The sequence below is a fragment of the Ursus arctos genome, unplaced genomic scaffold (assembly GCF_023065955.2).
Source record: "Ursus arctos isolate Adak ecotype North America unplaced genomic scaffold, UrsArc2.0 scaffold_27, whole genome shotgun sequence".
NCBI lineage: Eukaryota > Metazoa > Chordata > Mammalia > Carnivora > Ursidae > Ursus > Ursus arctos.
This window is the reverse complement of record NW_026622952.1, coordinates 36,368,419-36,394,724: the sequence shown is the minus strand read 5'-3', so window position 1 is coordinate 36,394,724 and position 26,306 is coordinate 36,368,419. Positions and strand designations below refer to the sequence as shown.

General features: G+C 39.9%; 1 protein-coding gene across 2 annotated transcripts in view; it reads right to left on the bottom strand.

The window, feature by feature from the left end:
* Window positions 1-26,306, bottom strand: part of SNX25 (sorting nexin 25) — a 130,709-nt gene that overhangs the window by 52,455 nt on the left and 51,948 nt on the right. For both annotated transcript variants that reach the window (XM_026508607.4, XM_057303561.1), the window contains exons 5-6: window positions 25,848-26,034; window positions 10,021-10,091 (exon numbers count right to left, since the gene is read on the bottom strand). In XM_026508607.4, the coding sequence (XP_026364392.1) occupies window positions 10,021-10,091; window positions 25,848-26,034 (258 nt within the window). The remainder of the gene's footprint in view (window positions 1-10,020; window positions 10,092-25,847; window positions 26,035-26,306) is intronic.

Genomic DNA, 26,306 nt, shown 5'->3' with positions numbered 1-26,306 from the left:
GTATTTACCTTTATTAATTTAAATTTAAATAGCCATTAATGATTAATATCTCTTCTATTGGACCACACAGGTATAAAATAATGAGAGAGTTAGAAACAAATCCTGAGGAACTCCAACATTTAAAGGCTGAACAGAGAAGAATAAGCAAGCAGAAAAACAAACGAGAATGAGACAAAGTGTTAGCCAGTACAGTCAACAATGTCAAATGTACTGGATGGTCAAAGAAGATGAAGACTGAAAAAAGTTCACTGAAATTAGCTAATTGGACTTGGATAAACTGCCTAAATTCCATGACCAACAAGCAGTTAAAGGTTATTAGTGGGGAAAACTCAGGCCTTAGTCAATACATTTGGCCAGGATGAATGATAAAATAAGGTCAGAGGCAAGAAAATTTTGTGAACAAACTAAAACTTCTGAGACTAATTGTTTCAAATTTTTCAGTGTTTATAAGTTTTCTCTAAGACCTTTTTCCCCTTAATTATACCTAATAAAATTTTCTTACCAGTAATACAAGAAGATGAATTTGATAATATGATTTTTTTCCTAGGACTTACCTTCCTTAGAATCATATCAGCAATTAAAGCACTGAAGCTCCGTAAAGGTGTCGAAAATCATTTGATACCTTATTTCTTGAAAAGATAAAAATCTCCCCCCCCAAAAAGCCATCAAAAATCAAATTAAAATTTCTACCTTGTTAAGGAGAGGAATTTGTTTCTCATTTATGATATACTAATTACAGTGAATCTAAAACACATGCAGAGTTTTATGTGCGTTTGCTGGAGTTTGTTGAAGCCTCAAAAAAGCCTTATTTTGACCCTTCATGCATATACAAAGTACAATAGTCTCCAGGCCCTCTGTCATCCTGAGTTACCTGGCTGGTTCCTTAAGGTCTCAGAGGGGTTGCAGTCAGGTAATTTCTCCCAACCTGCTATACGACATTTTTTCCTTAAATGTTCAAAGTATTTTCACAATTGCATAACATCTCTTAGTTGTCACTAATTTTGACTGAGAAAGACTTGGGGTGCCTGGGTGGCTCAGTGGTTAAGGGGCCGACTCTTGATTTCAGCTCAGGGTCCTGACTGAGCTCTGCACGGGGCTCCGCATTCAATGGGGAGTCGGCTTCACAATGGTCTCTCCCTCTGCCCCTCCCCCCTGCTCTCTCTCTCTCTCTCTCTCTCTCTCTAAAATAAGTAATAAATCTTTAAAAAGGGGGGGGCACCTGAGGGGTGCAGTCAGTTGAGCGTCCAACTCTTGATTTCAGCTCAGGTCATGATCTCAGGGTCGTGAGATAGAGCCCCACATTGGGCTCCGCCTTCAGCGTAGAGTCTGCTTGAGATTATCTCTCCCTCTCCCTCTGTCCCTCCTGCTCGTGCTCTCTCTCTCTCTCAAATAAATAAATAAATCTTAAAAAAAGTAAAAGACTTGCCAGAAACATCTTTATATGTAACAACAAAACTATATTTATAGTACATATATATCACTACATTCATAAATAAAGTTCCCATCTCTAGGTTGAATCCTAAAATATTCTTAGGATCTTCCATCTGTTCATTCTTTTTTAAAACTTCAGTTTCCCACTCACAGAAATAATGAGGAAATAAGGAGAAACAGCACTGGAAGTGAAAGTGCTTACAATCGCACACACAACCTGGTAGAACTGCTACATGGTCCCTCACAGATCTAAATGAGCACAGCCTGATTTTCCAGGTTTAAGGAAACCAGTGCAGGCAGGCAGGGCCTGTGGCAAGAGGTTAACAGACTGAGGTTTTTCCCTGATTCTTTGTCTGATTCTTTCCCTGAGTCTTTGCCTGAGGTTTTTCCCTGATTCTTTGCCTATTTTCACTAAAGCATACTATCCCTAAAATTCAAAGATCACTAAAAGCAACTCAACAATTATGTTTGGGGGAGCCTTTAATGCTAAAAATGTAACTTTCCTTGATGACTTTTACAGGGAGGAAAATAAACGCACAAATTTGTTTGAAAAGATCAGTTTGAGGAATGATATAGTAGTTATCTAAAACCAGCTTTTAAGGTAACCTATTATTGGCCAACCACATATTAAAACTCCAAATCTCACAAACAATAACTACTTCCTATAAGATCTGATATGTTACTGAATATTCAATTAAAAGAAAAAGGAAGGACAATGGAGAATGCTAAATCTGATCTTCCTCTTTTATAAAAAAAAGTATGTGCACCTAAATTATAACAACCTAATTATTTAAAATGGAAGCCACCTACATAATGAACTTAAACAGTGAGACAGCAGATGATACAATGATTTAGGGAAAGTCACTTTAGACCGGTATACATTGCTCTCCTCCAATAATGGAGAACATGCCATCAGTTCTGCAAAGATAAGTGACTTGGAGACAGCATAAATAGAAGACTATTATCTCTACACTGGTAACATACAACTATTTCCTTGCAAGGTCACATTCTTTCTCTACAGTGTGAATCCTGGTTTAGAAATGCCAAACAGGTACTTTTTATTTTTTATTTACTTATTTAAAATCAATTAATAAACATAGAGTGTATTATTAGTTTCAGAGGTAGAGTTTAGTGATTCATCAGTTGCAAATAACACCCAGTGCTCATCACATCACGCGTTCTCCTTAATGCCCGTCACCCAGTTACCCCATCCCCCCCGCCCACCTCCACTCCAGCAACCCTCAGTTTGTTCCCTAGAGTTTAGAGTCTCTTATGGTTTTCATCTTATTTTATTTTTCCTTCCCTTCCCCTATGTTCATCTGTTTTGTTTCCTAAATTCCACATATGAGTGAAATCATATGGTATTTCTCTTCCTCTGACTGATGCTGAGCGAAATAAGTCAGTCAAACAGATACTTTTCATCCTCCAGTCCTGCAAATCTAGAATGCCCAAGACCAGTCCCCTGTATACATTCCTTAACCTTTCGATGTCTTCACTGAGAAACCCTGTATGACCATCTAGAGCACTCAATCTGAAGACTGAAAAAATGGAATCCTAGAGAAATTTAAGGCTGTGTCCAGGTTTCATTAGGAAGCTAGCAAGAGCAGCTCACTTGAACAAGGTCTCCAAACTGCTGCCCTAGTTCAGTTTCTTCTCCACCCTGAACACCTCACCAACCCAAAGCAATGGGACATTAGAGAAACAGCTGCAGATAGAAATTAGGATCTTTAACTTCTCCAGATAGCCATTTCCTCATGTGTAAAGTCAGCAAGTTGTACCAGCAGGATAATTTCCCATCATCTGATTCTTCCTCATATCCAATCAGTCAGCAAGTAGCTATTTTTCCTTCAAGCCCGTCCCTGTACTACCATTATCCAGGTCCCAGACTGCAATACCTCATTCCCAGACATTGCATCACCCTCCTAGTCAGAATACTCCAAAAATATTTCTGAAAGATTTCATAAATAGGGGCTCCTGGATGGCTCAGTTGGTTGAGCATCTGGCTCTTGGTTTAGGCTGGGTTACGATCCAGCGTACTGGGGTCGTGGGATTGAGCCCCAATTCAGGCTCCATGCTCAGGGTGAAGTTTGCTTGAAATTCTCTCTCTCCCTCGGCCCCTTCCCCCGTTTGCACGCTCTGTCAAAATAAATAAAATCTTTTAAAAAAAAGATTTTATAAATAATCAGCTTTCATTTTTCTTTTTCTTTTTTTTTTAAGATTTATTTATTTATTTATTTATTTGACAGAGAGACAGCCAGCGAGAGAGGGAACACAAGCAGGGGGAGTGGGAGAGGAAGAAGCAGGCTCCCAGTGGAGAAGCCTGATGTGGGGCTCGATCCTGGAACGCCGGGACCACGCCCTGAGCCGAAGGCAGACGCTTAACCGCTGTGCCACCCAGGCGCCCCAGCTTTCATTTTTCTATTTCCATTTATATGTGATTGTGTATTATATGGTTTCTTTAACCTTGCTAGGGCTATAATGTCCAGTGGCACTACACCGAAATGTTTTATTATAAAAATATGAACATAAATAGACTTGAATCATTAACCATGCCATTAACCGTAACCTGAATACAATTAGGGAGAAAATTTTTAATTATTTATTTTATCAAAAATTAATTTTTATAAGATTTCAAAAATCTAATAAATCAAATAAACTTATAAAAATATTGAACACTCTTTTTTTTTTTAAAGATTTTATTTATTTATTTGACAAAGATAGAGACAGCCAGCAAGAGAGGGAACACAAGCAGGGGTAGTGGGAGAGGAAGAAGCAGGCTCATAGCGGAGGAGCCTGATGTGGGGCTCGATCCCGGAACGCCGGGATCACGCCCTGAGCCGAAGGCAGACGCTTTAACCGCTGTGCCACCCAGGCGCCCCTGAACACTCTTTTTAAATGGAATTAGTCAAAAATATAATGTAAATATTCTATCAAAACATTCTAGTGATACACAGACTAAACTGGAAAGATAATTATAAAAATCTTTGTTTTGGTCACACTCACTTTCCCACTATTATATGCTACGTGTGGCTACATAAAGTGTGAGAGTTTGCTTTGTGAAGCAATACCAAGTTGGTTCTCCCCACTAAGTTCTCCAGCACACATTCTGTCCTCTGAGCCCAACGTGAAGTCCCCCTCGCATGGAGATCACTTCTCCCAAACTCTAAGCCTGTAAGGTTGTTTCAAGCTAGTTTTGCATACACAAGAAGCAGAGTCCTAGTCTCTGAGAAAGATTCTCTCGCTCAAAGCCAAAGAGATAAACCAGAACGATCCAATTAGAATTTAGAGTAAACTTAGAAATACATTTGGTCAGGGGCGCCTGGGTGGCACAGTGGTTAAGCGTCTGCCTTCGGCTCAGGGCGTGATCCCGGCGTTCTGGGATCGAGCCCCACATCAGGCTCCTCCGCTATGAGCCTGCTTCTTCCTCTCCCACTCCCCCTGCTTGTGTTCCCTCTCTCGCTGGCTGTCTCTCTCTCTGTCGAATAAATAAATAAAATCTTTAAAAAAAAAAAAAAAAAAAGAAATACATTTGGTCAAAGAGCTCTTATAAAATAAGACTTTACTTATTATTCGAGTTCAACTTTACTAAGCATTTACCTGCCAGAGACCAGCCTGGACACTTGAACATGCTGCTTCATTTAGTTAATGAATAAATGCTAAAAACTCCTAGAAATTCTGGATTACTTCCTGTAATGTCCAGTATGGCAGCCACACACTGAAATTAGTTTTGCCACGAGCTGAATTTTTAGTCTCTACCTTCTCATTCCTTTTTTTTAAACAGCTTTACTGAGATATAATTCACATACCATAAATTTCATCCATTTACCACATGCAATTCAATGGTTTTTAGTATATTCAGTGTTGTGCAACCTTAACAAAATCTAAATGTAGAAGAACATTTGCATCATCCCCAAAAGAAAACTTGTACCCGCTAGCCCTCATACTCAGGCCTGCACTCATTTCCCACGCCACCTCACCTCACTCTATGCTGACGGCCTCAGGTAACCAATAATCTACTTTCTGTCAGTACAGATCTGCCTATTCTGGGCATTTCATATAAAGGGAATCACCCAACATGTGGTCTTTTATAACTGGTTTCTTTTACTTATCATGTTTTCAAGGTTCATCCATGCTGTAGCATGTATTAATACTTACTGATGTATTTTATGAATCAATTCCTTACTATTGCTGAATAATATTCCATTGTATGGATATACCACCTTTTGTTCATGGCCATTCAGGTTGTTTCTACTTTTTGGCTATTAAGAATAATGCTACTACAAACATTCAAGCACAGGTTTTTTTGTGGATGTATGTTTTCATTTCTCTTAGGTATGTACTTAGGAGTCGAAACTCCAGGTCTCGTGGTAATTCTATGTTTAACATTTTGGAGAACTGCCAGACTGTTTTCTATCTCCTCCAGCAACATATACAAGTTCCAATTTCTCCACATCCTTACCAACACATATTATCAGTTTTTTTTTATTTTAGCCACTCTAGTGGTGTAAACTGGTAACTCATATTAGCTTTAATTTGCATTTCCCTAGTATGGAATGATGTAGGGCATATTTTCATGTGCTTGTTAGCCATTTGTATAGGTTCTTTAGGGAAATGTCGATGCAAATCCTTGGCCCATTTTTCAATTACATGGTCTTTTGATTACTGAGTTGTAGGAGCTCCTTATATATTCTGATACAATCAGATACATGATTTGCGAATACATTCTCCCATTCTGTGGGTTGTCTTTGTACTTTCTTGTGACACACACAAGTTTTTAACTTCTGATGAAATCCAATTTACTGCCCTCCTCCCCCTACTATTCTTCCCTTCACTCTTATACAGACCCACACATTTTGCCAGAGTGCAGATTTCATGGAACCTGTCTTTGCTCTGGACGTGAAGACACACTGTGGCTGAAATCAACTAATGGTTTCAGCTATCTTACTTTTTGTTGAGTTTTTATTTCTTACTTTGAACCCTATTATGGACTTAAAAGAGACTAATTTTTTTTTTAAGATTTATTTATTTATCTTGGAGAGATAGAATGAGAGAGACAGAAAGAAAGGGTGGGGCAGAGGGAGAGGGAGAGAAAGAATCTCAATCAGACTCCCTGCTCAGTGTGGGCTCGAACTCAGGACCCTGACATCATCACCTGAGCTGAAATCAAGAGTCGAATGCCCGGGGCGCCTGGTTGGCACAGCAGTTAAGCGTCTGCCTTCGGCTCAGGGCGTGATCCCGGCATTGTGGGATCGAGCCCAACATCAGGCTCCTCCGCTATGAGCCTGCTTCTTCCTCTCCCACTCCCCCTGCTTGTGTTCCCTCTCTCACTGGCTGTCTCTATCTCTGTCAAATAAATAAATAAAATCTTTAAAAAAAAGAAGAAAAAAGAGTCAAATGCCCAACCGACTGAGCCACACAGGTACCCCAAGAGACTAATTTAGAAAAGCTAACTACTGGGACCAGAATTAACTCAAAAGAAGAGTAATGCAGCACATCTTAATGTGGTCAGAGAGCTTACTGAAAATAAATGTTTCTAGCATTTTCACAAAAAAAGTCACTACAATGCTATCTTGAACATATCAGTTATAATGCTGTGGGTTGAACTATATCTCCCAAAAAAATAATCTGAAGTCCTAAGCGCTGGTACCTGTGAATGTGACCTTATTTGGAAATAGGGTCTTTGCAGATGTACTCAAGTTTAGATGGGCTCATTTTAATTGAAGTGGGCCTTAATCCAATATGACTGGTATCTTTATAAGAAAAAGGAGATACCGACACAAGGAGAATGCCTGTAATGACAGAGGCAGGGACTGGAGTGACATGTGTTCAAGCCAAAGGACTGCTGGCAACACCGAGAGCTAAGAGAACGGTGTGGAAGGGATTCTTCCCTAGAGCATTCAGAGAGAGCATGGCCCTGCTGACACCTTGGCTTGGGACTTCTAGCCTCCAGAACCGTGACAGAATACATTTTTCTTATGTAAGCCACCCAGTTTGTGGTACTTTGCTATAGCAGCCTTAGGAAACTAATACATATAATAAACTGAATACCTAAGCTATAATCAAAATTCAACCAGAATACATCAAAATAAGAATACATTCTCAACAGTTAATTTGTCCTTATATACACCTAAAATGTGCCTACATTCTTGTGTTAAATGTTCATGTTAAATACTAAATATATAATAAAAGACTAATCTTGACAGTTTATCTTTGCAAAAAGCAAGAAAATGAAAATCCATTTGAGTATTACACTCTGAGTATTACACCACGATGATAATCACTGTTAACCAGTGACCTCAGAGAAGTAAACCGGTCTCCTCTGTTTTCTGTCCCAAGGCAAAACAGCTCCAAGGCCCCAAGTGAGCTCAGCTTGTCTGCCTTTCCCCCAATGCTTGATAGAAGGAGGTCAGGATACTCCAGACAGCTGAAGCAGCTCAAATGGCAAATGGAAGCATGAAAGTAAGAAGTGTCACTGACAATGTTTAATAACATTGTATGGGCTCCCACCCTCAAATTCATGAATTCCTAACCCCCAGGGCCTCAGAATGACTGTAACTGGAAACAGGGTCTTTACAGTGGTGATTAAGTGAAAATGGGGCCATTAGTGTGGACCCTCATCCAATAAGACTGGTGTCCTTGCAAGAACAGGATATTTAGATAAAGACCTGGGCAGAGGGAAGACAATGTGAAGACAGAGAGAAAAGAAGGCCAACTACAAGCCAAGGAGAGAGGCTGAAACAGACCGTTCCCTCACAGTCCTCAGGAGGGACCAACCCTGCCACTGCTTGGACACCTTGATCTTGGACTTCTAGGCTCCAGAACCGTGAGAAAATAAAGTTCTGTTGTCTAAGCCACTCAGTCTGTGCTACTTTGTTACGGCAGCCCTAGTAAAGTAATACAACACCACAAAATAAGGATAGGTATCTCTCTCACTAAGGTATCTCTCACATATCAAGGAGGAACACTGAGGAAAGATAATGGTGGCAACTAGAATTCCCTCTCTAGTAGTATCCTCTTAAAAACATCTGTCTGAAATGAAGCATCTTCTCTACAGGAACAATAGGAGAAAAAAAGAGAGGAACCGAGCCCACAGTCTTGCAGGAATCAATCAGATCACACCTCCTTTGCTCAAAAGCCTCCAGAGACTTCCTTCCTCATGCCGACTAAAAGCCAAAGTCCCAGCAGTACTAAAAAGGCCCTTTAGAATGGGGTCCCGTGCCACCTCTGATCTCCTCCAATTCACCCCTTTCCAGCCACCCAGGCAACTCGAGCAAGCCCCACATGCTTCTGCCTCAGAGTTTTGCACCTGTCCTTCCACAGACACCCATAGGCCCCCAGGTCTTTGCTCCCAGGTCACCAGGTAGGTGAGGTCTTCCCCAATGACCCTATCTGAATGCAAATCTTCCTCCCCCTGCAGCTGGACCAGCATTCCCTTCTATACACCCCATCTCACAGCTCTGTTTTTCTCAAGGGCACATATCACCATATAAAATACTGTTTATTTAATTTGCTCATTGTCTGATTGCCTCCCAGTCTCATTTAGGGGCTTGATGAACGCAGAGATTTTGTTTTGTCCACTACCGTATCATCATCGCCTCACTGGTGTTCAGTAAACATTTTTTGAATGAACAAATTTGTACAATCTTCCTTCCTGGGCAGAGATTAAGAATTAGTGCCTCTTCGTAGCCTGTACCTTCATCTCCTTTTTACCCGGCTCCTACCTCAGTCAGTGGCTCAGACGCAAGGGATAGTCCCCAGGCCAAGCTTCCTGTTGCCTCTGCGCCGATTAGAAACCTGGGAGCACATTTTAAGGCTCTGACCCAACTCTTCCTTTTTTAACACTCTGCTCCCTGATGAGACGTGAGTGGTCCTGGAAATTTTCACAGAAAGGCCAGCCTACAAGGTAGGGGTGGTGTTTGCTGCCTTTCAGCCACGAATCAAGACTTGCACTCTAGACGGTGACATGACCCTCAACTTCACATGTGAAAGGGGTTATGCTAGACCCAGGCCAACTATAAGGGAGTTGAGAGCTTTACCCTTTAATTATTCCTCATTATCATGCCTGGGTAAAAATCTCATTTGAAAAGAAACAAATGGGGGAAAAATAGAACTTTTTTTTTTTAATGTAGAAGGAGGAAAGAAGCTATTCACAATATAAATCTTAACTAAAGGAAAAGACTAAAGAAAGTATGAAACATCAACTCACTGGAGTCATTTAAATAACTATCAAGATTATATTTCAAATTAGAAATATTAATGAATATTAAGATTAAATTTTAATGAGAAAAAACTAAAATCATGCTTACTTTAAAAACAGAAGCACTCTATACCCAATGATTTCAGTCTTTGAAAAATTATGACTACAGATGAAGAAAGCTTAAAGAAACACAGAAATACAAAGGGTTTTGTTAACATGAAGTTATATTTACTTTCTCTAATGCTACTGTTATACTATTATTTTAATAAATGGAAAATGTTTAAATAAAAGCCAGACGAATGTTCATACTTGTCAACACTCTGACAGGAAAGAAGACTAAAGATAGACCCGGAACCTTCGGAATGCGTAACTGGAAACAAATTGGTTCTTACCCTTGTGCCTCTTCAGCTGGGGAAAGCTGCTAATTGTAGTTGCTTGAATTATTTCTACTACAATTTGATACCTGATATTTAAAAAGAGAGAAAAAGAAAAGATCGAATATTTAGAAAATACTGTTTTCAGAGATAACTTTTAAACTCTATTTTGTACTAATCAAATATACACAGGGCTCGCTCTCTCTCTCGCTCACAAAAATAAAAAAATAGTACCTATTTATCTACTATTTTATATTGCTGTTTTAAGGAGTCACATCTCCACAAAGAGTGGTGTGCTCTTAAGAAATGTTATGCCCGTCCTTTCAGGGCCTAACACTTCTCTAAGAAATAACACACCTGAGCCTAAGACAAAATTGTGGCATTGTCTATAAGAAAGATATGCTACCTTTTTCTCTTCAACTAAATCATGAGTCTCTGGAAGACAGGGGTTGTCTTGTATTCTATTGAACCAAGGTTGGCACTAAACATGACAGGCACTCAGTAAATATTAACGAATACTATGGACGGAATGTTTCATTCCCCCAAATTCATACATTGAAGCCTAATCCCCAGTGCAATGGTATTTAGAGGTGGAATCTTTGGAAGGTGATTATTAGCCCTTGTGGGTGGTGCCCTCAAAATGAGACGAGTGCTATTATAAAACAGATCCCAGGGGGCGCCTGGGTGGCTCAGTCGGTTAAGCATCTGCCTTAGGCTCAGGTCATGTTCTCAGGGTCCTGGGATCGAGCCTCGAATAGGGCTTCCTGCTCAGTGGGGAGTCTCCCTCTGCTCTCCCCCTGGCTTGTGCTCTCTCTCTCTCAAATAAATAAAATCTTAAAAAAAAAAAAAAAAAAGACCCCAGAGAGCTCTTTCCATTTTGTGAGGTTACAGTGAGAAGGAGGCCCTCTATAAACCAGAAAGTGGGCCCCCACCAGACATCAAATATCCAGCCCCTTGATCTTGGACTTCCCAGCCTCCAGAACTGTGAGAAATAAATGTTATTTAAACCCCCCAGCCTGTGGTATTTTTGTTATAGCAGCCCAAACTAAGACAAGAAGCCACATTAATATACAATATCACCTATAAAACTAAACAGGTACAAATAATATTTCGAACAATCTGTTCTTTTGATATTCTTAGTGATTCATGCCTGGAACAAATGAGTCATCAATGGTACTGAAGAGACACATGCTATTCGAGTGAAGAGTTAAATTTCTTAAATGAATCCATGAAATTATTATGAAATACCAGCTAACACTTACACAGATTCCTCTCATTCAGTACCAGCTACCTGTCTAGATACTTTCTCTCATTTAATTCTCATAACAGGTGTTGTAATTATCCCCACATTACAGAGGAAGAAGGTGTTCAGGCGGATTAAGAAATCTATAAGAAGTCTCATTGCTTTTAAGTACTACAGCCAAAATGATAACCTAGGGCTGCCTGATTCTAAAGTTCATGCTCTTGACCACTTTCCTGCTACCCTAAAATTCAATAGGAGTTAATGTTTGTCTTGTCTCAGGCCTTTGCAAGATACAAGCATGGCCAATGCCAGAGCATCTTTGCAGCCTCACTGCCTTCTATCCCTCTTGGATACCGTTTTCCTGCCAAACCAAACTGCATGCAATACCCCAACACACACTCAGCTCTTTCCTGACCCCCAGCCTTTGCTCTCTCTTTCTTCTCCCTCGTGCATACAACCTCTCCCCTTTATCTGCTGAAATCCTATTTGTTCCTAAACACTCAGTTTATAGGATTCCTCTCTCAGGGTTCTCTGATTCCCCTCTTCTACAAGACAAAGTATTTGCTCCTACCCACTTCTCTAGCAATTTGCACTCCACTCCTGATCTTAATATCTTGCTTCCTATTTAGCAATTTATACCCACATGGGGCTCCTATCTGGACTACAAACACCCCGACAGCAGGTGAATAAATCCAAGGACCCACAACCAATTCAACTTTATATATACCAAACCCTCCTCACAGTGCTTTGCACATAACAGGCATTTGAAGATGATTATTGAATGTGTAAAATTCACCTTCACTTGATACCAAAAGACGATGTGGGAAATGACTTTCATTCTCAACAAAAGCTCAAAACATATAGTTGACCCCTGAACAACATGGGTTTGAATTGTGTGGGTCCAATTATATGCAGATTTTTTTGATACAGTACAGTCCTATAAATGTATTTTCTTTCCCTTATGATTTTTTTTAAAGATTTTATTTATTTATGTGACAGAGAGACAGCCAGCGAGAGAGGGAACACAGCAGGGGGGTGGGAGAGGAAGAAGCAGGCTCCCAGCGGAGGAGCCCGACGTGGGACTCGATCCCGGAACGCCGGGATCACGCCCTGAGCTGAAGGCAGACGCTTAATGACTGCGCCACCCAGGCACCCCCCCTTATGATTTTCTTAACATTTTCTTTTCTCTAGCTTATTGTAAGAATACAGCACATAATACATATCACATATAAAACAGGTGCTGATTGACTGTATGTGCTATGGGTAAAGCTGCCAGTCAACAGTAGGCTAGTAGTAGTTAAGTGTTAGGGGAGTTAAAAGTTATATGCAGACTTTTGACTGCATGAGGGATTAGCATCCCAGCCCTATGTTTTTCAACGGTCAACTGTACATGCAAATGCTGGAGGCCTCCTCGTACCACCTTGATGGCACAGGCTTCCTAGTCCTGTGGGAGCCAGCTCTTCAGGGCTAGTCAGCTCTCACTCGGCTTTCTTCATCCAGAGGAGCACACGGCCTTGCTGGTGCTGAGTCTGGTTCAAGAATCTGAGGACCGATATTTGTGAACATTCTCTTGATCCAAAGTGCACAGGTATAATATGTGTTTTTCCAAAATGATAATGTAAACTCCAATATTAAGAGGAAGCCACTAATAAGAATTTGGCTCTTTTCCAGCTATGGAAGAGATACCTCCAGTATCTCTGATCCCAGAGCCAAGAAAAAGGTCACACGAAGACAGCCATCTCTTGCCAGAGTTATCACCTCACCTCTCTTCAGTTTTGAACACTCGGCTACATTGATAAAGACTCAGAGCAGGTTTGTATTTTTGAAGTCTTCTCATCATCTCAAACTCACCTGAAATGCTATAAAATTAGTCTTAAAAACAATCACCTTAGAAATATATACATTCATTGCCTTTTACTGTCAATTGTCCAAAACAACTTTGGAATTCTATTAGAATTGACTTCTAAGTTATTTACACACACACACCCAAATATTAATCTTATTTCACTACATACACCTTACACATTTTTTTTTAATTACTATTTTAGAGCTGTCTTGGATGTGCACATTCTGGTATGTCTTAGGAGAGTCAAAAGTTGAATAAATCCTAGTCTCAGGTGTACAATATGGTAAATGGTTTAAAATAGGTTTTATACTAAAATCAGCAATTACAGGGGTGCCTGGTGGCTAAGCTTCCCAACTCTTGATTTTGGCTCAGGTCATGATCTCAGAGTCATGAGATCGAGCACCGTGTCCGGCTCCATGCTCAGTGCAGAGTCTGCTTGAGATTTTCTCTCTCCCTCTCCCTCTGCCCCTCCCACACTCCCTCCCTCTCTCTCACACACACAGTCTCTCTTAAAAATAAATAAAATTAAATAAATAAAATTAGCAATAACAGATTAGAATACCATATACATAAACATGTTTTCTAAAAATTTAAAACTTAAAAATAATGTTTTCAAAGTTGCTACAGGCTATTTTGTGCTAGGCTAGGAATGATGTTTTCACTTAAAGGGACTTCAGTTACAACATCTGAAAAGAAATACAGCCACAGTGACTTCAGCAGGCTACGCTAAAGCGGTTTCCCAGCTAAGTCTAGCAGAGTAGTTAAGCAGGCAAGCTCGGACACCAGGTGGCCTGTGTTCAAATCCTGCTTCCAATACTTACTTTGTCACCCTGAAAAAATTATTTAAGCTTTCTAAAACTCAAGTGTCCTCATCTGTAGAAAGAAGAGTAACCGTATTTTTCCTCATAGGATTGCCATGAAGATTAAATGAGATGACACCTTTAAAATATTTGGAATAGTTCCCAAACCACAGTGAGAGTTTAATAAATATTAACTATTATTTTTATCCCTTAACACCACTGTTGGTTGATCCTTTAGCTATGCAGTATTTAAGGAGATGATATGTGTGCATGTTTGTAAAATATACGTAAAAAATTTTAAAGTAGCCTTACTTTTCTCCTGATTATAAGTGTCTCAGCCTAATCAATTTAAGGCCACGAAGGTCACTGAAGTCCAACAAAATCGGGTTTATTGACTCATTTCAATAAGCATGAAGAAACATGGTGTGTCTCCCCAAACCAAAAAAAAGATAGCTTCTATGGGATTCTGGGGAAGTGTGGAGTGTAGATGAAATTTAAATGAAGCAGTATGTTGACAGGTTCAAAGCAGAGCTATGTAAATCATCATTACGCATAGACCCAGGGTCTCACTTTCCCGGAAACTACAAAGTTATAATAAACATGGAATGGTTAGTCCAGAAAACCCCTTATCTGTAGCTCTACATCGACTCATAAACAAGAGTCCTTCTCTGTGTCAAAGTGACTGAAACCCTCTAGGCAAGAAGAGGATGTGTCACCTTTACCAAAATAATTTCAAGTGGCAAAATCTAAGATTTTAGAGAGCAAAGTTTCTCAGTGAATAAGAAAGCAGCACTCATTCAAAGAATGACATTTTATAGCTGCTATGTATACTGGAAAAAAAAAATACTGTTTCCTGTTAACTTTGTAGCTGGCTTTAGTATCTCTTATTCCAACCTGATAAATGGCTGGGCAGGTTTTATTTTCTCTGGCTGAACCCATTTTTACTTTCTCTAAAGTAACATATATTCACTGAAGAAAATGGGAAAATATACAAAGCACAACATTCAAAGTCAATCACAATTAACATTTGGTGAGCATTTACAGGCTTCTCTTCAAACAAATTTTTCGTTTGTTTTATGAGACTGGATTTATGCTATAAAAGGCCTTAGAGCCTTTTCAATGTATACCATCTTCCAATATTATTAAATACTCTGATGCAACAGCACTGTTAAATGGCACTCTGTTGTGCAGACTGGCGACTTTTTTTTTTTTTCACTAAGCCCTAATTGTTAGGTATTCCATTATTTTGAGCTTTTCTCTCTATTTTAAATAAAATTGCAAGAAACAGTCTTGGAAAAATCTTTTCCCATGTTCATGATTATTTCCTTAAAATAAATTCTTATGAATAATAATTGTATCAGAAAGAAGGCACATTTTGTGACCTGCTTTCCATATTATAAAACGGTGCTACAGAAAGGCAAGAATTCGTACTCTTCCCAGCAGGACATGAGGTCGTCTGTTTTCCTACATCCGTGCCAACCCTGGGTGTCAAATTTTTAATCTTTGCCAATATTATGAACCAAGGAAACTCTTATTTTAGTTTTTATGTCTGAGGAGAACAACAAGGTTCAGGGCTATCTTCTCACGGAGTGTGTTTAATGGTACTAAGCAGGAAGTGCCAGGGAGCTGTAGCACAAACTGGGGAAGTATTTCCAGTCATGACTGAGTAGTCAGAGGCTCTCTCCTCTAATGGGGATTTTAAACTGGTTTTCCACTTTTCTAGTGTATAGAAGGCAGCTGATTCCACAGAAAGACTAAGGCATGCTTCCTGAGCTTTTTCCATTTGTGGCACACATGGCAAATGATAATATGTGAACAGAATGCCAAGGTCATCGGCCATCCCAGGCCCTACACAACCACCTGGAGGGCTGAGGAAACCTTTATCTCCACACACCTATACACTATATTTGAGTCACGCCAGTTAGAAAGTTTGGGGCCAATATATACAATGGAATATTACTCAGCCATCAGAAAGAACGATTACCCAACATTTACAGCAACATGGACGAAACTGGAGGAGATTATGTTAAGCGAAATAAGTCAAGCAGAGAAAGACAATTATCATATGGTTTCATTCATTTATGGAACATAAGAAATAGCAGGGAGATCGGTAGAAGGAAGGGAAGAATGAAGGAGGGGGTAAACAGAAGGGGGAATGAAGCATGAGAGACTATGGACTCTGGGAAACAAACTGAGGGCTTCAGAGGGGAGGGGGGTAGGGGACTGGGTTAGCCCGGTGATGGGTATTAAGGAGAGGATTGCATGGTGCACTGGGTGTTATAAGCAAACAATGAATCATGAAACACTACATCAAAAACTAAGGATGTACTGTATGGTGACTAACATAACATAATAAAAAATTAAAAAAAAAAAAAGTTCGGGACCAGAGCAGCCTGAGGTATCCCGAACTTACATAAACACACATACACAATTCATGCTATATATACAGAAAATAACCTGGAAGATATCAAGTATTGTCATGTGTTTGCAATGTGGCTTCTATTTTCTTCATCTGGTTTATATCTTTAAATTTTCCTAAAATAACGTGTTACCATATATTCATTTTCTGGTTCCCAGAAGTCTATGGAAATTACATGTCACAAAAGCAAGCAAAGCTATGTCACCACTGGCTAGCTGGTGTCCTTCAGTTAACCTCAAGGAGGCCAAAGTTTTTCTCTCTGCTACCTGCACCTCATTTCTACTACTATTCCTCATATTTTTATATTAGCTATTAATATCACCATAAAGTATTTATTTATAGACCAATGTATAGCACCACTGCTGTTATATTCCATTCTCAATTCTTGCCTGAAGCATGTTCATTCAGAATGTTTACTGAATATCATCTTTAGTTGCCTAGTTTTATGTTCTGTACTGAAAATGTCGTAATGACTTTCTTCTACACTTTGAAGTGTTTCTGACATAAGAGATTGTGTTGCCTCATGTAATCCATTAACCCTATTCGGGTCAGGATCTGAGAGTTCTGTTGCTTTCTCCTGCTCACGGTTATATTGTTAGCTCTTCACTGGGAACCTAGCATGTCTGTCTCCAGAAGTGTGCTGATGCATTATCTCATTTAATTATAACAACAGCCTCATGAAATAGGAACTACTTTCTCCATGTCACAGTTAAAACTAGGCTCAGAGTGTACATGACTCACCAAGGCCACACCACCCGTAGGGAAGGGAGCCAAGGGCAAGCTGAGCCTGCAAAATCCAGGCCTATCCGACTCGAGCCCCTGTCTGTTGGTAGAGACTACTTTAGATGCTGGACTGCTTGCTGTAGGATGACTTTTTGTGTTACTGACCCTCACCTGCCTCTAGGAGAATTGCATTTCTGTCTAGCGCAGGGTCTTCAAAAGACAGAGCATGTGTGGCCACTACGCAGTACTGTGCTGGAGCCAGCTCACAAGGCTTGTGTCGGCTCATGAGAGCTGGCTGTTAACTCCTCAGGAATTAAAACCTATCATTATTAAAGTGATACAAACTTGCGATTAAACTGTACTTTTTAAAAGGTGAAAGTACTTAAAACCCGTCATTTCCTAATAATTTTATGTTGCTATTATCTATGTTCACGGGTGTCGGCGTCTACTGTATCAGCACGGTGGAGACACTATGTCCAGGGTGTGCTGAGCAACTCTCTTCCCAACTTCCCATTCAGAGAGGTCATCCTGCAGCTTAGTATTAACACCACAGAAGCCAGCAAATGCCACAAGTCAGGGTTTCTTACCCCTCCCCGAAAAAGCCAGTTTTTAAAAATTACCAGCACACTTCTACGCTCTTCACTATCATTCCTTCAGTGAACCTCGTGAAGCGTAAAATTCTTCTCTGTTGAGTAGAGACCCAGCACCGTAATTCTGCCTGTTTGCTTTAAAGAAAAGAGCACTACCCATCCACCCCACCACCGCCTCTTGATGTTTCGTTCTAAGTATAAAGGGCTCCATCCCTGGCCTCTCTCCAGCTCTCTCCCATCCTCTCCTCTAGGCCCTAGAGAAGGAACAGGTCTTTAACCTGACCACAGAGGAGGAAGAACCGGGCATGTGAAGCACAGCCCTCAGTTCTCCTCTTCAGAGCACGTGTTCTCTGCCTCCAAGGACGTGGACTCTGCATCTGCCAGAAAGATGGGAGGGAGGGAGGATCAGGGACAAAGCCAGGTAGGAAAGAATGTCTGATTCTGAGACTCAGTTTTAGAGAGTCACCGCTTGCATATATAAACTACATTCTCCATCATCTATCAGTAATAAGAGCAAAATTTTTGGCCTTCATTTGCCTTATTCCTTAGCCCTCTTGTGGTTCAGAATTCAGACTGGAGAGAGGCCTCCACAAACCCCCAAATAAAATGCTGCGCCCTAGTGGGCCACAAGCAACTGATCAGTGTTCACGATGGAATGACACGTATTTGCAGTCCTCGGTCTGACGATGGTAACGACAACGACAGCGGTAGCTAACAATTAGGGATCTGCAGACCCTGGGCTGAGTGCTTCCCGCAAACGGACTCACGGTCCTCACGGTCATTCGCGAAGCAGATACACCTTACCCACATAGCCAGTGTCACTCCAATTATAAGCGCATCATGAATTCTTTAATTTCAGAGAGATCATAAACTTCTTTATCCCCAAATTTCCCCTTCTTAGATCAAATTTTCCATTGCCTCCAATACTTACCTTTCCTCCTAAATGAAGACACTTTGTTTTCTCCGATATGTTTAACTTCCACCTCTGTGCCCTCTGCTATTTCTCAGACACCAACAGAAGAAATTAAATGCTGAAGTCAATGTACTTTTACTTTTTATAAAACTGAAAGATCTTTTTGAACGTTTTCCATAAGCAGCCTTGCATTTTAATGAGTTTTTTTAAACTGAATTTATATTCATTTATTCTTCTCATAAAAATTTGCCAGGCTTCTCTTTGTTTTATACTTCATGATTTCTCATCTCCTTGCCCACCCACGCTAACCTTTCCTTCACAGTTTATATGTGCTTACTGATTTCTGACATGGTGTAGCAGTTTGTCTGAAGCTACGCTTGATTTCTTCTTCCATGTTCCTCTATAATATAATCCAATTTTACTGCTCATGATTCACAATACATCTTCAGAATCACTGTTAAAAGCACCAAACATTCACATAATTTAAATTCTCCTACACAGAAGCATGCAATTTTAGGTATTTTAATATTTTTAGTATATTAATCTTCACATGCAAATGCACCTAAACTAATTCAGAGATGAAATCCAACCCCTTAATATCTGAAGAAAAACTATTTAGAAAACTCCCTCAGTAACCCATTCCACTATTCCTTATGACCTCGTAAATTAACTTATTCATTATGGTCATTCCCTCTTGCTTTATCCTAGTAAAACAGAAAACACACCAATCTCAGTACACACTCGATAAAAGGTTTCCTTCATTTCTCCAAGCGAAATAATACTTAATCTTTTTAATTTTAAACCTTTTATTCATTATTAGCATTTCCTCTCTATTTTTAGATTCTCCATGTCACTCTTTAAGTAAGGGGTCAGAAATAAACAAATCCAGAACTGAAAAAATCTAATAAAGACTGGACTGGAAGCAAATGAAATTATAGCAGTGACAGGCTGCCCCGATTTTCTTTATTACGGCTTGTTTCTCCGGCAGCCTATCCCTGTTTCACTAACAAATGATGGGACTTCAGGCAGTACCGTTATCCATGCAAGGATTAGTGCCTGCAAAGGCTCCTAGACAGTAGAGACTGGTCGCCACACTTGCAGGAAATCCCACAAGGTTGGGGCCGTGTGTCATGTTCTTTTCTGCCCACCTGGCTACCCGGTTACCCACCTTTACATGTGGGATTTCAAGTCAGACAGACCTGAGTTCAAATCCCAGCTGTTCCTTACTAGCTAAGTGATCCAGGGCAAGTCACTTTACCCTCTTCGACTACAATGAGAGTAGTAATACTTAATTCACATAGTTGTTATAATGATCAGATGGTAAGAACCTGACACTTCACTGTACTTAATGCATATTGGATATTCAACAAATGGTAGCTTAAAAACAAAGAAGTTTCCCCTTCTTGGGCATTTTCTTGGCATCTCTTTAACTCTGGCAAATGTCCAGTCCAGGAAAATAGTATTTGCCCAATGTTTCTGTGGGAAGTACCGCCATCCTGCCTTGCTGTAACTACACAACACGTAGTACTGTGGCAAAAATGGCTATGTGCCCATTCTGTATCTAGGTTTCTTTTCTCCTTAGTAATAGAATCCTCCAGTTTTCACTGAACCTAAGGCTTCCCAGAATAATTATACCTGACGGAAAAAATATAAGCAGAAATGTCATGAAGTAGCTTCCAGGTAGTTCTTTAGAAGAGAGTCAATGCATAACCTTTGCCACCATCTTTCCTTGCCTTCATTCTGCTTCCTGGAATTAGGATATGATGAACAGCATTCTAGACTACACCCTGAACCACGAGGACTCTGCAATATTCCTAGGATGGCAGAGCAGTGAGCTGGAAGGAGCCTGGGTCCCTGTGGTGGGCAAAGCCCTCCTACCAGTCTTAGACTGCCTGTTCTTGACTTCTTTCATAGAAGAAAGAAAAAACCCTGTATGCTTTGGTAAGTAATCATTATTCTGTGGGTTGTCTATCCTCTCCATCTCAATCTAATCCTAATGTAAGCATCTCCAATCTTTTCATGGAATTCAAGTAATAGTTTTTAATCAGGGACAATGATGTCCTCCAGAGGACATCTGGCAATATCTGGGGAATGTTTTTGGTTGTCACAACTACGGGGGTGGTACTGGCATCCAGTGGGTGAGGCCAGTGATGCTAATATTCTACAATAAATAGAACCACCCCCACAACAAAGAACTATATGGGCCAAAAAGGCATTTTCACCAAGGCTGGGAAACCTCGGGTTACATGCATCTCTCAGGATCACCAGTGATAAACCCCCTTCATTCATTACAATAAACATGCTAGAAGAATGAGGTGTCTGGATTAATCAATATTCTTCTCAATAGTTACTATCTCTCTCCAACAGTGATAAACAGTTTTCAAAGACTTAGAATATAATGATTATAGAACATCTAGCCGAGACTGGAGTTTGGTAACAAGTGGAAGACTACTCCATTTAAAAGAGATTCTCAATTCTAGTTGCATGTTATAATCACCTGGAGGGCGTTTAAAAACCACTGATGCCCAGTTCCACCCCGGGCCAGTTAGATAAGAATCCCTGGGGGAGAAGCCTAGGCAAGTGTATTTCTCAAGGAGGAGCAAATCGCTTTCAGAAAGCACTTTGTGCAAACACGCTGAGAAATGACACGACGCAGGCAACAGGAGGTATTCCTGGGCCATGATCTGCCTGCTCCCTCCTAGGGGGTTCTGTAAGACAAGAACCTTTCATTTTCCCTTTGTTTAATGTTTACTCCGACTCCTTCTTTATCTTCAAAATAAAGGAACACACAGCACTTTCTCTAGTACGGCTGTAATTGCCGAGTCTCACTAACGGATGCCCCTTTGCTCTGACCTCCGGTTTGCCTTCCTTGACTGCAGTTGTCAACCCACCACCCAGACGGGCAGTGGGAATCTGTTCAGTTGTCCTTTAATATCTTGCATCAACAGGACATTCAGATTTCTGGCTCCTGTCTCGTTAGCAGAGTGGATCACTGCTTCCACTAGAAGACGCTGGAAAATTCAAAATGTTATACCAGTCCACCACATCCTCACTTCAACATCTTGGATGCCAGCAAAGAAGAAAAAGGAAGTAGCTGCAAAGGACAGTGAGATACCAGCTGTCATTTTTTAAAAGTCTGGGTGATTCTAATATATAGCCAAGGCCAAAAACCGGTTTAGTGTACTCAAAGGAACCATTTCTAGTTCTATAATCCTACTGTCAAAGCAGCTCATGTTGACTCAGAAAAAAACAAACTATCACAGAGCTACAAATACGACCTTCAAAGTTTTTTTCATTTGGTTGTTTGTTTTTAATGCATTCCAACCCAGCAGAGCTTAATGACTTTAATTCCTTTAGAAAATAAACATCATCTATCTCCCAAATATGTATGAAATAAAAGTGGATGGTTTTGTCAACTGCTTAGTCAAACTAAGACACATTCCCTGCCTTAGGCAGCATATCTTAAAATCTTACTGAGAGCAATTTGAAGATAGTGACCTAAAATGCTTATAAAGTCAGACAGAGTACTCTAATTGTACAAGAAAAACAAAATAGTTCAGACCATGATGGAAGAAAGCCACTCCATTAGTGCAAGGCAGCTGATAAGCTTCATCGATGCTGGCTCTTTAGACAGGAGTCTGATAAAAAGCAATTTTGCCTGTCAATAACAGTACGTAGACCTGACCCTTCAATAGAGAGCAATTCCTCTATCAGATAAACAATAATTAGCCCAGTAGCCAGATAATTTTTGCAGCATCACCTTTTTTGAGCTAAAAGATCAACCTTTACCTCTGCAGAGTGGTTCCTGGTAGCCTTTCTAGTTCAATCTGTGCAAGAAGCAGAGAGTAAAGGCTAGCCCTCAGAGTACCCTAAGATACAAAGAACAGGGACACTGCTCCCTGGACAAAAGACACACCAGTACTATATCAGACAGAACTGCCTGAAAGTTTATCTACAGCAAAGGTCAAGGAATTGTCCCATAGTCATAGATCGGGGGAAGGTGCCCCAGGATAATGCAGTATTTACAAGAGTATTCAGAAAGTAACTCTGGATGTGCATATCCATCATTCAGAAAAATGCCCTTCGCAGTATTTTATCCCAAGGTTCTTTGCCAAGCTGTTAAGGAGACTATATATTCTTCAGGATTACCACGATCCCACAGCTGATGTTGACTAACATATATGACTCCGTGTTATAAGAGAAATTTGCAGCCCTTCCAAAGGAAGTCATCAACATATTTCCCAAGATTTACATGAGGAACTGAAAGTTTGTAAAGAGACAGAGGTCAGAAAAATAGGTCATTTCAGTTGCACTCAGTCATCATATCAACTTAATTAAATCTGAAAATGTATTCTTTCTGTTTTCTAATGGAATGGGCACTTTAAGAGTTTGATAGTCTAATCACCAAAGTACCTCTGAATGTCCTCCCCATGGACTCTATGAACTTTGCTGGAAACAAAAGCCAACAGTAAAGTGCAGGACACAGAAGAGACCAGGAATATACGAAATAGGAATATATATCAGATGGGTGGTAGGAAGAGATTAGGAATCTTTTGATAATACTACTGAAGATATTCAACAAAAACTCAAAAGGCATTCTTTAAAATGCAAACAACCAAATTATCCATCAACTGACAAAACAATAAACAAAATGCAGTGTATTCATACAATGGAATACTACTCAGCCAAAAAAAGAAATAGAGTATTAATTACATACCACAACATGGATGACCCTTGAATTATGCTGAATATAAGAAGCCAAGCACAAAAGGCCACATGTTACATGATTCCACTCATATGAAATGTCCGTAACAGGCAAATCCACAGAGACAGAACGGAGATTGTGGTTGCCAAGGGCTAGGGTGGAGAAAGAATGGGGATTGACTGCTAATGGGCACAGGGCTTCTTTTTAAAATGACAAAAATATCCTGGAATTAGAGGTAATGGTTGCACAGCCTGAATATACTAAAAAACCACTGAATCATACACTTCAAAATGGTGAATTTAATGGGGTGTGAGCCACATCTCAATGTTTAGGGGGGGGGGGAACGCTCTTTAGTTCAGCATTTCTACTGCCCCTTAAGCCTCTCTGTGCTCAACAGAGGGCCTGCCTTTCAGGACACCCAGTGTGTTAGACTTCAGTGTTGCCCTATTTATGATATCAAGAGGAAGTGAACTTACAGAAAGATTTAAGCATGCATACCATTTTTGTTTCATCATGTTTTAAAGGGGAAAATGTCAAATCAGGATTCCTAGTGTCATCTTTGGCCACTCACGTGAAGGCAATCCAAAATGCCCCTACTGTGACAAAAGCAGGTTGTCCAATCATCCTGAGGCTTTTGTTTTCTAAAAGCCAATTCTTACTGACTTACTGCTTTACCTACTAGATGACCAACTGCCAACATTAAAATACCTATAGCATTTCAAAAGGCCCTGAGCCTCTGACCAGTACATTTTGAAAAAGATAAACCATCAATTCCGATCAAGATCCCTTCATCTCATCCTACAGAACTGTGCTAGGGTACCAATGGTTGATCGCCCAAAATAATGACTCCTGATTTCAAAAAAGTCTTTTGGTACTTTCTGGTTATACCACTATCTATGTCAACATGTGTGCAGAGCTGGGATCTTTGATACACAAAACAGAACACTCATTCATAAGTCTGGAAGTAGAATAAATACTGATTCAGTTAAGAACCTGCCACTATTGATCCTAGATTGTTATCTTAAACCTCCTTGAAGTTACCCAATGATCCACTTCTGACTGTATTGTGCAAGACTGCTTAACAGGGGAAAAGTACTTAGGAATGCAATGCCTCCACAGTTTATCAACATGCGGTACCATCTGTTCACAAACAACGTCTTAAGAGAAAATTGTAATTCCACAGAGTGTTACCTTGGTCATACCACATGCAGTACATCCGGTAACAGCAGGTATAATAGTACCCAGGCAGAGCGATACTGAAGTGTACGTCTGAATAGCATCTCTAGAACCAGCACTTGGGGTGTGTGTGTGTGTGTGTGTGTTGCCAGTTTTAAGGGGAAGAGGAGGCAACAAGGATGTCCTGTCATTGTGAGCTCTTTCACTTTCTATAGAATGACACTTTAAACTCCTTTTAAATTTCAAAGGAAGTCATGATAAGGATGACCTTGTGGGTATAACCTGTAAACCCCAGACAACAAATCTGGGATATTGGCTTTTGGGTTCTCTATCAGATCAAGGGTCACAATGAACAAAAAGGAATTTCTAGATTCAGACACAAATGATTATAAATCTCTAATAAATGAGTACCACATAGCTTATTCAAGATTATACATGGAAAGAGAAGCATAAATAAATCTACAGAGATTACATCCCCTAAGAATTAAATTATCTGTAAACACAATTATACAACTGAAGCCATCATTATACATTTGCAGGACCTAGATTAATACATGACATGGTCTACAAGAACATGGTACCCTCTACAACGTATACCTCTTATAATAGTGTATTATCCAGAACAGAAAACTAAGCAGCACAACTCACCTTAGCGTTGACCCTAGTTCAGAGGCAAATGTGGCAAATCTAAAATCCTCGAAGAGTTCAAAGACCTTTCAGCCAATATTTAATTTTCCATCTGTGATTTACCAAAATTACTTATCAGAAGTAAAACGGACATACTAGAGTTGCCTTTCTTCCCCATGTACTATTGTTTGGGGACACTAACACAGAAGAGGAACTACAGAAACAGCGCCTAGAAAATCCACAAACTATTTGTTATTGTATAATCATACTGTTTATGCATATACTATAGGAATAAAGAATAAATATTCAAAAACAGAAACACCCCTAAGATATCTCAAGTACAATAAGGAAGATTCAACTCCCCTATCAAAGAGACTCCTGGGGTATATTTCAAATGAGTTTTCTCAAAATAATTAGTCAAGAACCCACGATTCCCAAACCTGGGCCTGCATTTTCTAAGAAAAATGAAAATCAATGCAATGTTCTATTATGTAATTTTAAAAACACATCATCTCCTTCCCATGCTTTTCTAAGTAAATATCTGAGCAGCTGAGTAGTTACTCCTACAACTAAACAGCTTTCAAGCTATTATAACCTAAATACTTGAAAAACAGGATACTCTGGGGGGAAAAACTAATTCCTCTGCTAAAGGAGAAGTTGGATAAATGTAGTTGTCACTGAATAGTAAGATTTATGAACTTCCTTTATTTCTGCCTCCCTGACAACCACATTTTTTGGGTACCTAACCAGGCAGAGAATGATAGTTAGTAGCTACTGTCATGCTATAATTAAAGATCAAATACCTTAGTTGCTTCAAGAACTCAACATCAGAGTTGCTGTTAATAAGCTTGATGAACTCTTCATAAGAAGGAGCATAGGTGTAGGCTCTCTTGTGATGTTCATTCATCTGTTCTCTGCGCTCCAACTGGGCAAGTAGCATCTGGTTAATGTAATCTGGATTACTAAGTAACTCCACTACTGGCTTCAAGACTGTGGGAAGAAGAAGAAAGCACCACTGAAAAAGGTATTGTCCTTCAAAGGAATTGTTTTTCTTTTACAGAACTGAAACCACATTTGGGAAATGTTTTTAAACTACCCAAATGGGGAAAATACAAACAACTCAAGTATTCAAAAATGTGTGTGCGTGTACACACAGCTCCTTCTGGGTATGCTACCAACTATGGCTACAATCAAGTGGTTGTTTTAACAAATGAGTTAAGTTTAAAGGAATAATGAAAGAAAGTCATTTGCAACCCAAGTTC